The sequence below is a fragment of the Syngnathus acus genome, chromosome 13 (assembly GCF_901709675.1).
Source record: "Syngnathus acus chromosome 13, fSynAcu1.2, whole genome shotgun sequence".
NCBI lineage: Eukaryota > Metazoa > Chordata > Actinopteri > Syngnathiformes > Syngnathidae > Syngnathus > Syngnathus acus.
The window spans coordinates 10113224-10127709 of NC_051098.1; the positions used below are offsets into that span (position 1 = coordinate 10113224).

At 37.6% G+C, this 14486-nt stretch overlaps 2 protein-coding genes and 1 long non-coding RNA gene across 4 annotated transcripts in view; 1 reads left to right on the forward strand and 2 right to left on the reverse strand.

Moving 5' to 3' along the window:
* The window catches only part of sorl1 (sortilin-related receptor, L(DLR class) A repeats containing), a 32787-nt gene extending 26677 nt beyond the window's left edge, over window positions 1-6110 (reverse strand). For both annotated transcript variants that reach the window (XM_037268123.1, XM_037268122.1), the window contains exons 1-2: window positions 5766-6110; window positions 638-754 (exon numbers count right to left, since the gene is read on the reverse strand). In XM_037268123.1, coding sequence (XP_037124018.1) covers window positions 638-754; window positions 5766-6086 — 438 coding nt within the window. In that variant the 5' untranslated portion in view covers window positions 6087-6110. The remainder of the gene's footprint in view (window positions 1-637; window positions 755-5765) is intronic.
* Window positions 6111-6140: 30 nt separating this feature from the next.
* Window positions 6141-7530, forward strand: LOC119132675. Its single transcript, XR_005099924.1, has 3 exons — window positions 6141-6947; window positions 7258-7318; window positions 7388-7530. It is a non-coding gene; the product is annotated as an uncharacterized LOC119132675 (long non-coding RNA).
* A 1596-nt stretch (window positions 7531-9126) lies between these two features.
* Window positions 9127-13074, reverse strand: bco2b (beta-carotene oxygenase 2b). The gene is made up of 12 exons (XM_037268337.1): window positions 12922-13074; window positions 12640-12838; window positions 12350-12561; window positions 12135-12250; window positions 11919-12021; window positions 11704-11832; window positions 11405-11565; window positions 10711-10878; window positions 10474-10611; window positions 10125-10307; window positions 9852-9962; window positions 9127-9585 (listed from the first exon to the last, which is right to left on the reverse strand). The coding sequence occupies exons 1-12, from the start codon at window positions 12956-12958 to the stop codon at window positions 9469-9471; spliced, it is 1674 nt and encodes a 557-aa protein (XP_037124232.1). The 5' UTR covers window positions 12959-13074; the 3' UTR covers window positions 9127-9468.
* Between the last annotated feature and the right edge of the window lie 1412 nt (window positions 13075-14486).

A 14486-nucleotide genomic window follows, 5' to 3' on the forward strand; every position in this document is an offset into this window, starting at 1 on the left:
CTACAAAAATTCAAATTCAAAAGATTTTAAGAGACTCATTCAAGCATAGGTCTCCAAAAAGGTGGACTAGTGTAAAGGCCATATCATTGGGATTTCTGTTTGAGCCTAGCTGGGAGCAGGAAATAAGATCATATTAACCTTGGAAGTAACCAGTATGTAAATAAGCATCTCACCAATGACTAATTAAAATCAAGACTGGAACAGGACTTAAACCGTAACTTGGCAGTTTCGAGCGCCAAAATATCCGCTTGATTACAGCTTTAAGATGCCTTCCCAAATTTCAATCGATTTCTCAGTAGGTGAAGTGAACAGCAAGCAAATTGTTAACTCAGGGATGACGTGAGAAAGCATGCAAGCTCTTCAATTATTGTACGGTGTCATGTCTTATTCGTTTGGGTGTGACTGGTGAATGCTGCAGATTGTGTATTTAAGTCTCGCTCGACAATCATATCAGATGAAACATGACAAACCGGTTTGAAAAAAAAAAAAAAGTTTAACACGCTCTGATGAATCAATTGACAAAACAGGGAGGTTAATCATGGAAAAGAGTTATACCAGAAAGTATACTAAATCTATAGTCAAATCTCGATTGTTCAAGTTTGACACATTTCACTCATGTAGTATGTGTTGAACTTACCGAGCTGGTTCTGGGTCCAACAGCTCCAACGCTGTCTCGAGCCAAAGCCACAATGACATTGCTCTTTTCTCCAGCCCAGTGGACAACCATTTGGTTATGGGAGTCATTCAAGCTGGCCTGCAGAACAAATAGTGGTGAAAACAAGATGAGTATCAGTGAATTTGAGTCCAAATGTGATACTTTTAAAAGACACCCTAACATTTGGATTGATTGCATGATGAATGTATGAGCTAAAATATTTATGGCTATGCAAAAATAATTAGAGTCAAATATTTGTATCGTTTTTGGATTCTATTTTTTTGTTTCTGCCTGTATTGTGTGAAATAAAATACTTAAATAGGCCAAAGTAACAACTGACACACGTAAAGACACTTGCCACAAAAGTTCAGGAATGTGTGTTAGGCAGATTATTCTTCAGTTGCAACAATACTTCTTGCCAATAAAATATATACTGTTGGACTAACAATAGGCTCCTTGGGGTTGACCCTAGAGGGCAGCCATTTTACGTTGCCACTGTAAGAAAAGAAGATATTCTGCATTCATATAACCTTCAAGATGACAATTCGTTTTTCCATTGAGATACTGCCTCACATTTGGGTAGCCAAAGTTCAAACCAAGGGAGACTTCAGCAGTGAAAATGGGGCACCTTTTACATGTTCCTTATATTTTGTAATTGACACGTTTTCTCAATAATAACCCTAACCCTAACCCTAACCCTAACCCTAACAGTATAAATCTTATTGGACTGAAGCATTTTTACAAGAGACCTTTTTTTGTTTAATGTTCATTTGCCTTTTCCCAACTCAGGCTCTCATGCCTGTAAATAAAACCTGGTTACCATTTTGACTTTATTTTATTTAGCGCTCACCAAATACAATGAATGGCAGGTCATGGCATGTCGTAAATATGAATGACTTAAACTCCGACAGTGCAGTGTTGTGCGTTTGCAAAAGATTAACACTTAACACGAGAATATCAGCACGAACACAGTTAAACAAACTAAACACAATCCTGTTAGCCCAATTTGTTCGAGTAAGACAGCAGCTTATCATCAAAAGCGGATGAATTGCCTCCCTGTTTAAATATAAGCTCATGTATAGTACTTGTTTCATTGCAATTTAATTCTAAGCTGACCAAAGCTGAAACTTAAATGTTATCCATAAATATTTTAAAATTTAAATATTCTATTCACACACACACACAAGTTAACTTTGGGATTTTTTTTTTCTTTTGCACATCTAGAAGTCTAAATTCCATCTGCTATGCTTTCCATAGTTCTATAAGAAGTTAGCATCACATTAGTACTGTGAGGCTCTGCGTCTGGTACTACAGGACATGGGAATACAACAGGCATTTAGTCTGCACTCCCCTACCAACCTCCCTTCTCTTCAGCTCAAAGCTCTCCATTATTCAACAAGAGTGAAAGGAAGGGGGGTGCAACGTGGCCAAGAGCCCAATGGCAGCACAGTCAGCTTCAAGCAATGACATCATCTCTGTCGGACTGGCAGGCAACACATCCTTTGCTCTGCTTTCTGTCGTTAGGTGCAAATATCAGGATTCCCCCTCCCTTTTTCGACAAATACTCATTATTTTGATGAAAATTGGATCTCTCATCGACTTTGCAAAAACAAAAACTGTTTAGCAATTCTTTGGACTAAGAAAAACAGAGAAAAAAACAAAGCCCCAATCTTGTTTTGAATATTATTTACTTTTTCTATAAGTGAGGGTGATGAATGTAATAAAAATCTAGAACTGGATTTTTGTTGGGGGGAAAAAAAAATCTGATATTTTATTTACATACCAACCACCAAGCACAATAAGTGCATATGATTGTGTGCAAATCCTTTCTTTTCCAAAACTTTAACCTTTCGTTCTCATAAAGGTTCATCTTCGTCTCGTCAATGCATTAAAATTCCTCCCTAGCTTTCTTATTCATCTGGTTAATGAGTGGGTTTCACTGCCTCTAATATATGCTTAGCAACTGTCATCCCCCTCACAGTCAAGAGGTCGTTGGCTTCAAATGTTGCCTCTTCCTGACACATTTGATATGTCATATGCTGCAACTGTTAAAATTTATAAATGTGACAATATGTTTATATGAAAAAAAATCATTATTTTTGCAGTAGACAAAATGCCACAGTTATCAAAGCATTTAAAAAAAGAATTAGGATTGGACATTACAGTGGAGCCCTGTATGTTCGTCACATGGCATTCGCAAACTATTTGCCGATTGTAATGTGGCCAAATATATTAATACACACACACACATATATATATATATATGGGACTGTTGACAATATTTCAGTATTTATGGAATTTAAGAATGCTTTAATTTAGGGATGCTTTAATTGAGACAGCTAATGCTCATACGTTTATCCTCACTCAAGACAAACAAACATTCACACCCACATTCACATCTGCACTGGACTTCTCGCTATACAAAAAGATATTAGGTTGGGACACTTTTATTCACATTACAAAGTAAAGTCAGTTGATACCATTTGGATGTGCTCTCTAGTTCTTCATAAGGCAATTTCAAGGTATCGGACCAAAAATTTGCATATACTCAAAATCAAGTGACATGAACTCAGACTCAAAAAATGTGGTTGAGACAGGCGATTATAATCACTTTTGGCAGACGGTTAATTATTTGCGGAAATTCCCTAATTGTCTGTCTGACGTGATCCATAAACGCAATGAACGTATTGAACAAATAAAACGGCAATATATTCGATATGAAATGTATATATATTGCACAATATATAACATTGAATAAAAATGGTATGATACTGCTTAAATTACAAAGCCCACCAATTTAGCCAATCTTGTCTTAATTTTTCAAATGAGCAATTTTATACATGAGCATCTTTCAGAGCAATGAAATGTGATGCTAACCAAACTCCCCCCAGAGCCTCATTGACTGATGATGGATAACCAGAGTAGTTTCCCTCTGCTGTATGCTCAGTCTAATTGATCCTATATTTATTATTTGAATCAGCGGCGACAATCTGTGAATCGGAGAAGATATAATAACTTTAACCTTTGTGCAGATAAACTGGGTGTTGAAAAATGTGTAGTGAATTGGTCAACACGATTATTGGGGTAGGCTTTATAGGTCCATTATTGCTTTGATTGCATATTTTTAGAGGTGTAACGATTAGTTAATTCATCAATAATCGATCATGATTTTTGCTAACACCAGATGGTAATGAATTCAGAGTGTAAGTCAAAAGACTCGTTTGTATTTCTGTCAACGTTCATCACTGACACATCACTTGAAGTTAACAGTTTTCAGTCGTTTTTTTTTTTTTAAACCCTGCAAGGCAAAAAAATGATGAAATATGTTAAATACTTGGCTTTTGTTAGCTGTCTGTCTACAAACACCCTCGCTCCCCCCCTCAACCTCTGCTTTGCGTCTCAATGAAGATTTAGATCACAGCTTTTGAGATGAGGAAAATAATGTTTTGTCAAATTGAAATTACATTATAAATGCCATTAATTGTTCAGCGCTAACAATTCCACCAACAGCCCGCTAAATTTCAATGGAGCCAACACAATGAAGAGACACAGGACGCCCAAATATTTGGAACATACCAATCAGTGGAGAGTTGCTTTCCATATCAAATTAATAAGAACAGAAAAACAATTAGAGCAAAGCTTACTTTTCTTTTGAATATTTTGTATAAACAATTTAGAAAAATGGCCTCGTGCAATTTCAACCCAAATTATCTTGCAAACCCAATAAAAGGCTATAAAACACTGTAAACATGTTTTATAATCATTCCTACATGCAAACAATAACAGAAACTGCATTGTGCATTCATCATTGAGTCAACATGTTCCTAGACTTGTTCTGTCACTGTTGACAACTTCCTTACCAGAAACTCAAGCAGTTGGCATTCATTGATACCATTCTTATCACAAGTGTACCTATAAAAAAACCAAGACAAAATACCAGGAAGCTTTGCAGTGTTTCTAAACTAACAATGCATGCAGAGATATAAGGACTATTCTAATAAATGGCAAGTCACAAACTAGAGAACTAATGCTTCCCTAAATTACTGTGACACTTCTCAAAACTGGCTTGGTCATTGTTAGACAACTGGTGAAATCTATTTAAAGGAACAACACTACTTTAAAATACAACTACCTGCTCTATAATGAAACTAGAGCCCGAAGCAGGTGCATGAAAAAACATGTTCAACCAGACAGAGATAAATGTGTTGGCATGTGCAGTTGACTTCATCATTCATATGTGATGAGATCAAAAATGAGAATATTTGTTCAAAACAAATGTAAAATTAAAAAATGAATCACTACAATCATCATTGTTTTCGATGTGATGTATGTATTGCAGCAACAAATACAACCCATCAAGGAAGGAAGGAAGGAAGGAAGGAAGGAACGGAGGAAGGAAGGAACGGAGGAAGGAACGGAGGAAGGAAGGAAGGAAGGAAGGAAGGAAGGAAGGAAGGAAGGAAGGAAGGAAGGAAGGAAGGAAGGAAGGAAGGAATATTTACATATATAAACAATACATTCATTTCACTGTTTGTCATTACGGCATGCTTTTTGTTTTTAGTTTGAGTTTGTCAAGGCGAGTGACAGTCAACCTTTAGTCATTTTCACTCAAGATATCTCATTGTGTATTCCTTGTTGATGAGAACTCCTTATCTCCAAGCACCGGTATTACTTTCACAAAGAGAGGCTGTCAAATAAGCATGAATATCATTCCAAATCATATGTGTGATGGCAACTGATTATGAATGGCTTCTGCCAGAAAATGCCCTTATTGTTGCAAATCAGATTTTTGGAGCTAGCTTGCTATCAAGACAATACGTGACGAGGTAAACGCAGGTTAAGAGTTGCACACGGGGACATTAGAAAAACAGCAGGATCGCGGTGTCTTCGGCTGTGATCGCAACTGGGTCGTTTTACGCCCTTGTCAACTCAGCCTGCATTTAAACCTACTTCTGAATTCGGTGCATATACAATCACACCATTTGCTTAACGATGTGACTTAGATGGGCTTGAATGTTTTCTTTAAAGTGTGACAAGTCAGGACCATTGAAGGTTGCGCTGGTCGTGAAAGGTGTTACTCGAAAAGCACCACTGGGATGCAGCTCAATACCTGGCCGTACACCTTCGGCATGGTTGATTCACTAGCGCTCCGGCGGTTTCGCTTTGGCGGAAGGGCGCCGTAGTCCGAGCCGCCTTCAGCAGCACCAAGAGCGGCCAGTCGTAGAGCTGAAGTCGCGTTGCCCCCTCCATCTGCGTCTGCTAAATCCTTATTTGCATCTACTGTAAAATATCCTCTGTGTTGGGGTGGTATGAAGCGCTCGTCATTGTGAAGATGGAGTGTTGACGAATGTATTCCTACAAGCCATAAGATGATGATGTAAAGCGAACGCCGAAGAGGACACAGCATCCTGTCTGCTTGTGGTAACGCCATGTTTGTGTATGTTTGGTTTTCAGGTTAGGTAAGCGCAAAGAGCTCCTTCTACAGGCTGCGATGGGCCTGGTGTTGCATTCATTTGCTGTGGGAATTTTGAAACATCCAGCTTCTCAAGCTAGAGGCGCTCGCCTTATCGATATATCGTTTTGCTTTCATTTTTGCTCCTAATAATGAATAATATGAATATGCCACATGATCAGTGGTCAAACCTCTCTCGTTTTTTGTGCATCACCCTATAACACTTGTATGGAGAATCCATCTTTCTTAATACTCTCAAAATGTTATCAAAAGGTATCTAGTTTATCGGATTTTCCGTATTTATCTGTTTTCAGATCATCAAGTATTACTGAATGAACTTCATTGGCGCCTTGCAGAGTTTTCTGCCCTTGATTTAATTCATACCTTTAAGCATAAGATAACTGATGGTGTGAGTGCTATATTTATTTTATTATAAGAAATTTTGTCAAAATGGCTTTTGGGTGTGTCAGTCCGCAGCTATATACTTGTACTAGCACTTGTAAATTAAATTTCAACATCAAATGGAAGAAATTAAACGTTGACAATAAATTAAATACATTTATGATGGTACATTATGGGTGTTGTGTGAATCATGTACTGTAAACCAACGGATTCCATTTCTCAGAAAATATATCTAGGTGCGAATGTAACATTTTCGAGGTGCTTTGAAGGCCACGTAGGTGAGTGGATGCCTCAATTTAAGTAAAATATAACATTCGTGTGAGTGTGTGTGCAAAGAATGGAGAACGACATAGAAACTAGTAAGCTAACTAAGCGAGAATATTCAAGTCTCTCAGGAACTACTAATAAATTCTCGACCAAAAAATCTGCACCTCTTTTGTAAGTACGAAAAATAATTTTAAGGGTACTAAAGTTGGAAGCCTGTTAGCTTGGCATTTATCCATAGGCACAACATCTTTATGTGTAATAAATGTGTAGGTTAATTGACACATTCGACAGTAGGCTGTGTATATGACTATTAATAATTTACTGGATGTCTTGCGTTGCCATATTAACCATGTAAATTCCATGGAGTTGAAGTCCTTCAAAGTTAACTAACTATTCAAGGTAGTGGAATGAGGTTTAGCTTTCGGTCTAACGTGTGAAGTTGTGCTAATGTCACATTATAACATGTATTATTAACTTACAGTAAAATGTCACAAAAAGGAACAAAACACAGTACAGGACATAAATACACGACAAGTCAAGAGGTAAGTGGAACTGCTTCGTTGAATGGATGAAACTTTTTAGTAGAAAAGGCTTTCATTTATTTGAACCAGATGGAACAAACTTGTGGAAATGTAGACAAATCATCACAAGCAAAGATGAAACGTCATTCCAAATCTGCAACTTCAGTGGACTCACTTGAAACCGCAAGTATGCAATTTGTACAAACTATAGTTTATCATCAGGTATTTTATGAGACAGGACTCACAAAATGGAGGTACAATATATGTAACATAAGACCTTGCAATAACAGTTTGACGTTAATGTGAATTAATTCTGAAAGATCTCATGAGACTTTCATCAGGTTATACTTGTTATTTGGTAACTGGACCCAGGATGATATACTACATAAAAAAATGCAAAACAATCTTTGTCGTCTGGGTAACCAACAAAATGACACAATTGGAGCCAGGAACATGACACTAGTCAACCTCACCTACCTTCCTTCTTTAGCTGTCATTAATTGTTTTGCTTGTTGCAGGTGCAGTTGAAGATATCAGGATTCTTTTTTCTAAGTTTGCTAATATGTTACGGTAGGTCACTTAAGCAATTATTTATTTATTTTTAATTTTAATTTTAATTTTATTTTTACTTATTTATAATCTCAAGGCACATCACCAAATTGAGATATTTAGTTGTATGCTAACAGGTGGCAATACTAACCATATTGATGCATTTTCTGCCATCTAGTGGAAGAACGTTAAATTGTTCTGCCCGTCACTCGTAAGAGGCATAAATAAAGAAAATAATTTCAGAAATAGTAAGTGAAACTAGACAGTTTCCTGCGGCACACCTATTAATATCTCATAGCACTTTATCAGTGGTTGGGAATCACAGTAAACATCTTGCCACCTCTTCATTATTTTGCACTGCAGCACTTATCCTGTTTCTATTATTTAAATCATAACTCATAACATTGCTCATAACAAGTGGAAAACAGATGGCAGATGCATCAGATAATGTAAAACAAGGTCAATGTCATTAATAACAATTGTGCTTTCTCCCCAGTTCATGTCGGTCTGTTACCACTGCAATGAATCAGAAAACCAACAATCATTTTCTTAGATAACCACACCATACAATTTTATATCAGCAAAGTCACCATAAAATATTCCTAGTTTTACTGTCTTATAATTTACCTGGTCATACTACATGCTAGTAAATTCTTTATGGATTATTTCAGTGAGAAAGCAACAGTGGATACCGCTCAAAGGAAGGAGCTGGAAAGCCTTTTGCAAGAAGCTCGAAACCATGAATCCCTTCTAAAAGAGAAAAAGAATCACCTGAAGAAAACGTTGGTTCAGATTTCGGAGCAATTGTAAGATTAATTTGTATGAACTGTATACTTGCAATGTTTCCTTTTACAGAGAAATATGATAGCTTTATCATTTACTGTTCCTGGATCCTAATTCACTCCTGAAGTTCACATGGCAGTAAAGTTGATATAGTATGTGGCATTTGTGTGACTAGTCGCTTACACTAATACATCTTTACTATTTAATTTGACTTGCTTGCACTGTCATTTGCAACAATAACTCAGTGACAGCAATGATTGTAATATTATTTCTGTTATGTTATGTTTGAAGAGAACTCACTTTTGCCTTTGGATTTTCCACGTCAAATGTTAAAACGACTCAATTTGTCAAGAGTTTATCCCAAAGATATCACCTCACCACAAGGTGGAGACAAACTATTGTTGGCAAATTGTTAACAAGAATGTCCTGTACTTATATTTTATGATTGAACGTGCCTGCCATTTGGCTAAACCCCAGAATAAATACAGTAGCTTATAGACTTTGGCAATACATTGATTTGTTTATTTAATAAAAGAAAAACAAGCACACAGTGCAGGTTTACAAACAAGAAGCGAAATATGAAAGAAAAAAAAACACCTTAATGAAGAAGAAACAATGTTAATTATTTGTTTCATTAATGAGCGTATCCTTGCTGACTTTGGGTAAGGTACAGGGGAGACACTGAACTGGTTGCAAGCCAATCGTAAGGCACATACAGACAAAAGAAAAGTTTATATTACAATATTTCAAATAAACTATTGCATTTCTATTTAGTCATAGATATAGTTTGTAGTGTAGTGTGAAACACAAATACGATGAAGCATCAAATGGTTAAATGGCTATGCTGTGGCTTTGAATGTTCCATGGAAGCCGTACGGGATATTAACTGGCACCTCAGCCCTACCCAGTTCCTCGAATGTCTTGGCATCCAAAGCCAAGAGGAAAGTACTCTTGTCCTGAAAACAATCAACAAAAAAAGGATACTAATTTGGCGATTTCTATAAAAAAAAATGTATCAACATGCGCCTATATAATTTCTACGAGTAATTAAAATGGATTTTTAGTGTGTTAGAAGAAACTTGTACTAAGCCAACATTTAACAAGATTTACACATTTTGAACTACAAATAAATGTGACTTTTAAAGCTGAAGTAGCTTGGTACTAAATGATTTAAGAACTGATCAATGTTTTTCCCTGCGAAGTTTTACTAAACTGGACCAACCTTATTTGGAGTGATAACCACAGACAATATGACACCATCATCCTCCTCTGTGGCATCTGGGGTGGGTATGAAGACAGGTTCTGACGGGTATAGACCAGGTTGTTCCCAGACCTTTGTGGAAAAAATTGATTAAAAGGTATGAAACCATTAAAACAAAAAGAAAGAATTGAACGGTTTAGCTCATTTTGTATGTGTGTAATCTCAAATTGTCATGTTGCCATGATACTGTCTCGGAAAAACAGCGGAAGAGGCAAAGAAGTCAATTTCACCCACCTTCATGTGTTTACCCTGAAGATCCATCTTAATCAGTGTGTCCCCTACAAGGTGTCTGAAGCCACAGCCATAGAAGTAGCGGTAGGGGCGGGTGTTGTACTTGCTATAGTTGATCTGAGGAAACTCAAGACCACCGTACTCATGAAGGTCCTCCCCATGGAGATCCTCATGGGTACAGAATACCTGCACAGACATCACGTCGTTTGATGAATGAAACGGAACAAATAATATGAAATGCTGGTGCATGCTTTTTGTGTATTCTTTTTATGTTGTTGATTGCGAGCACTGCGATTGTGTACTTTAAAGTTAAAGATAAGTGAAGGTAAGCAGTTTCGTGAAAGAAGTCTACCTTTTCCTTGCCGATCCTTAATGCAGTAGCCGAACTGTTGGGCAGGGTGTTCAAGTTCTGCTTGAACGGTGTCGTGTTGTCCACATTGAGCGGTAGAACAAAGCGACGTGGAAAGACTCTACACATTGTGTTATACACCTATAAGGAAATAGTATAATGTCATTTTAGTCCCCATTCAGAAACATAATTGTACTTAAACCATTGATGTTACACGAGCTTTTTTTTTATCCTGCTTACCTCATCGAGCTCTTCTCCAGACTTGCGAAGGTTCTGGATATTGTAGTTTGAAATTGCGTGACCATCATCTGATGCGCACATATCTATGATTAAATAACCGTCTTCCTCAAAGGCGTTGATTTGGTGAAAGGTTGCCAGTGGCTGAGCAAGGTACTTCATGCGGTTCACCTGGAATTCAAAAGGAATTTTAAAACAAGTGCAAATTAATCGATTAACCGACAACTAATCTATTATCAAATGAATCGACAACTCTTTTAAGAATCAAGCACTTGCTTGGAGCTATTGTTTAACTTCAAATTGTCAAAATCAATTGATTTTAGCCCATCAATAGTAATTGTTCTTTTTTTTTAGTCCTTCATGAAAACACTTTTTTTTAGTTTCATCAAAATAAGACATTCGCAAGCATCTTTTACTTTGGAAGACGATGACTGAACCAGTCACTGACTCATTTTTAAAAAGGTAAGTTAGTATATCATCAATCTCTCTCGGGTGATATCGTTTAGTATTTGTATCACTAAAGGACACCAAATGAACATAAATTATTAGTTAATAAACAATATTCTAGGAAAAAAGTTGTTTTAATTCACTTTCATTCGAGATAAGATTTCGGATGAATATTCAATAGAATAATCGATTGTAAAAAATATTCAATTGTGACAGCCCTAAAGCGCCGAAAGATTTCATTGAGTCTCACCTTCCCTGTTTTTTTGTGAACCAGATGGAAGATTGTTTTGAGTTTGGGGTCCCAAAAGAAGCTGTTGCTAATGCTCTTTCCTGTCAACGTGCCCGTTACAATCTTCATCAGGTCCATCTTGATGGGCTGCTCGATGAAGACCACGTAGTTCTCAGACATAGCTGCAGACAGAAATGGGTTTGCCTTAATCACCATGACAACTTGCTGGCAACTCAGATTTTCTCTTGGCAAGCTAACTATCACAATCACTTGATTGATAAGTTTTAAGGAATATAACACCATTAACCACTGTTGCTTACCAAAACTGTGGTAGTAGGAGGGTGTTCCACTCTTTGCAGAGGGAATAGAGCAAAGCACCTTGGCTCCCTCCAGCGTCTCTTGGCTATTGTTTTTGGTGGGAGGCACTTGAATAATGTTGTAGTGTGACCCTGAAAGTACACAAACAGTTTTTTTCTTTTACCAGGCAAGTCGAGAAGCGGACCGATTTTTATCTTATAAAATCAAAATACCATACCTTTAGAGCAGTATGAATTTCCCATGTTGTATGTTGTTCCATCAATATCAGTGTGAGGGTGTGCGGTGGCGCCGTTAACAGCAATGAAATTGCTCCAGTTCACCTAATTGAGAGAGATTCAACAGAGATAAGGTGTTAACTTTTAAAAAACTTTGCTCAGAAATTGAAATTTGTGGAAGTGAAGTTTTTACTTTGTAAAGTAAAACTCATCATTACCTTTTTGGTTGTCTCCAGCGTCTCGGGGTCTATTTTGTGCATTGTGTTTGTTTCAGTGCTTACATAGTAATCACCCTTGTAGGTCACAAAACTCACGTTGGCATTATCTGTGCCCTCTAGAAGATTCCAAATTACAACACAGAAAAAAATCAGTTACGGTTGTTCAAATGTGAAATAGAATACGTTTAGGTTCTGCTGACAGACAAAGTACTCACTCGGTAATTCAAATTTGGAAAGGAAGCGTTGGAAAAAGTTTTTACACGGGTCCGGCACGCTGACTGTTCCGAATTCGGAAACAGCGATGCGGTTATTCTCATTGTTGGCCTGGTAACTGTCACTGGAGAGGAAGCGGCTTTTGTAAGTCACCTGCCCCTTGGAAATTTTAAACTGGTGAAGTAAAGCCATGCCGTCAAACCAGTGGTTGAACCTGAAGGAGAAGACAGTTACTCCTTGGGAGGAGGTTCCACCTTTACCTGCATAGTATTGGATTTACTCAAGTACTTACTTCTGGTTTCCAATTTCAAACTTCCCAGGGCCATTCCTCAAGAAACTGCCGTTGATCCATTCGGGGAATTTGCCCGTGATGTTTGTTTGGATGGGAAATGGCGTATCCACCACTGTGCGCACAATCTTCTCGATGCAAGGCAGACCGTGCACATCAGTGAAATGATTGATGTTCTTCTTTGATGCTTGTTTTTGAAGTGCTGGAGGAAAACAAGAAAACCATTAAAGACACAATTAATACATCTCATTGTTTGTCTGTATGGAAAGAAAATGGTTTACCTACCTTTCTTGTTTTTCTTCTGGTGCTGAGTGGTATTCATGGCTGTAGATTTGAACTCTGGTCAAAGTTGTCAAGCCCCTGCACGTTCCTCCTGTGATGCACTTTCTGCAAGACTTGACTTCGGTTTTATACAGTGCAGTCTCCAGGATTGTGACGTAGTCCGAGGCAGATAAGTCAGCAAACTACTGTGATTATATAAGGCTCAACGAAACAAATTCAGGGCAGATTACAGCAAATATCCTCAAGTATTTTATCCACTCCTTTAATAAATTAATTGATTACACAGAAAAGTCATAGTATAACTGGATATATTGTATCCACTGTACATAATTCTTTATTTTGTTGCGCCATGGTTCCGGCACACAATGATCTCTTCTTGGGGGTCATTTTAATGGTCATTTTCTATTCTTCTAATTTCAAAATTGTAGTTCTTGATATTTAGGCAGCACAGTGGGGCACTGGTTAGCACATCCGCCTCACAGTTTGGAGGGTGTGGGTTTGATTCCACCTCCGGCCCTCACTCCTCCAAATTACCCGTAGGTATGAGTGCGTGGATGGATGGGTGGATGGATGGGTGGATGGATGGATGGATGGATGGATGGGTGGATGGATGGATGGATGGGTGCATGGATGGATGGATGGATGGATGGACGGACGGACGGACGGACGGACGGACGGATGGATGGACGGGCGGACGGGTGGGGGGTGGATGGATGGATGGATGGATGGATGGATGGATGGATGGATGGATGGATGGATGGATGGATGGATGGATGGACATATTTAAGGATTCCTATGCAATTTGGTAAAGAACTACTATTTTTAGATTCAACTGGCTTACTTACTGTGATTCCGTATGACTCATTGGTGTTTACACATTTTGAAGACATCTACATCAATACCCTGCAGCTTTCTTACCGCATTGTCCAATTTAGAGTGAAAACTCTTGAAAAACAATTGAGCCATTTGCAAATTTGCAAAGTCATCAAGTGCCCCCACAGAAACTTACCACAATTTAGTTCTACTTGTTTAAAACAGTAAATCCAAGGGAACTTGAAAAAGATTGATTTGTGCATCCACCTTAAGGCAAAAAACTGCTGTGTCATTCCATGTTTTCGGAAACACACACTATATTTACTTCATTGACTATTATTGGTGTATGGTCATATATAGTATGCGACAAGTGAATTGTAATGGTATATTATTTTGAACCATTGAGAACAGTATGATCCCACTTCTCAATTCAAAACAAAAAAATAATAAAAAGATAAAGGAAAGAGAAGGTATGCATATTCTCCACTTGTTACCTTCTCCCTCGAAGGTGCTTCACGAATTTCCCCAGATGTGCCATTTGATACCTGCATATGTAAAAAGTAGTTACTGTGCTGTCATTGCTTCTTTCACCAGCCTCATCTGTGTGACAAGGCTAATAAATTTTAGTAGTAGTTAAAGTAGCAGTTGTGAAAAGGATCCATAGTTAGTTAGTTAGTTAGTTTATTGACAAAAGTATAAAACTTTGGGTCCAAACAATAATCGAAACCAATCATACAACTTTTTTTTTTAAAAAA

What these genes read in the sequence shown, in the direction of transcription:
- bco2b (XM_037268337.1), bottom strand. Translation starts at nt 12,958, where the DNA reads ATGAATACCACTCAGCACCAGAAGAAAAACAAGAAAG. An exon ending in CCAGAAGAAAAACAAGAAAG is followed by an intron (nt 12,839 to 12,921) that starts GTAGGTAAACCA and finishes GTTTTCCTCCAG; the next exon opens with CACTTCAAAAACAAGCATCA. An exon ending in CTCCTACTACCACAGTTTTG is followed by an intron (nt 11,566 to 11,703) that starts GTAAGCAACAGT and finishes TTCTGTCTGCAG; the next exon opens with CTATGTCTGAGAACTACGTG.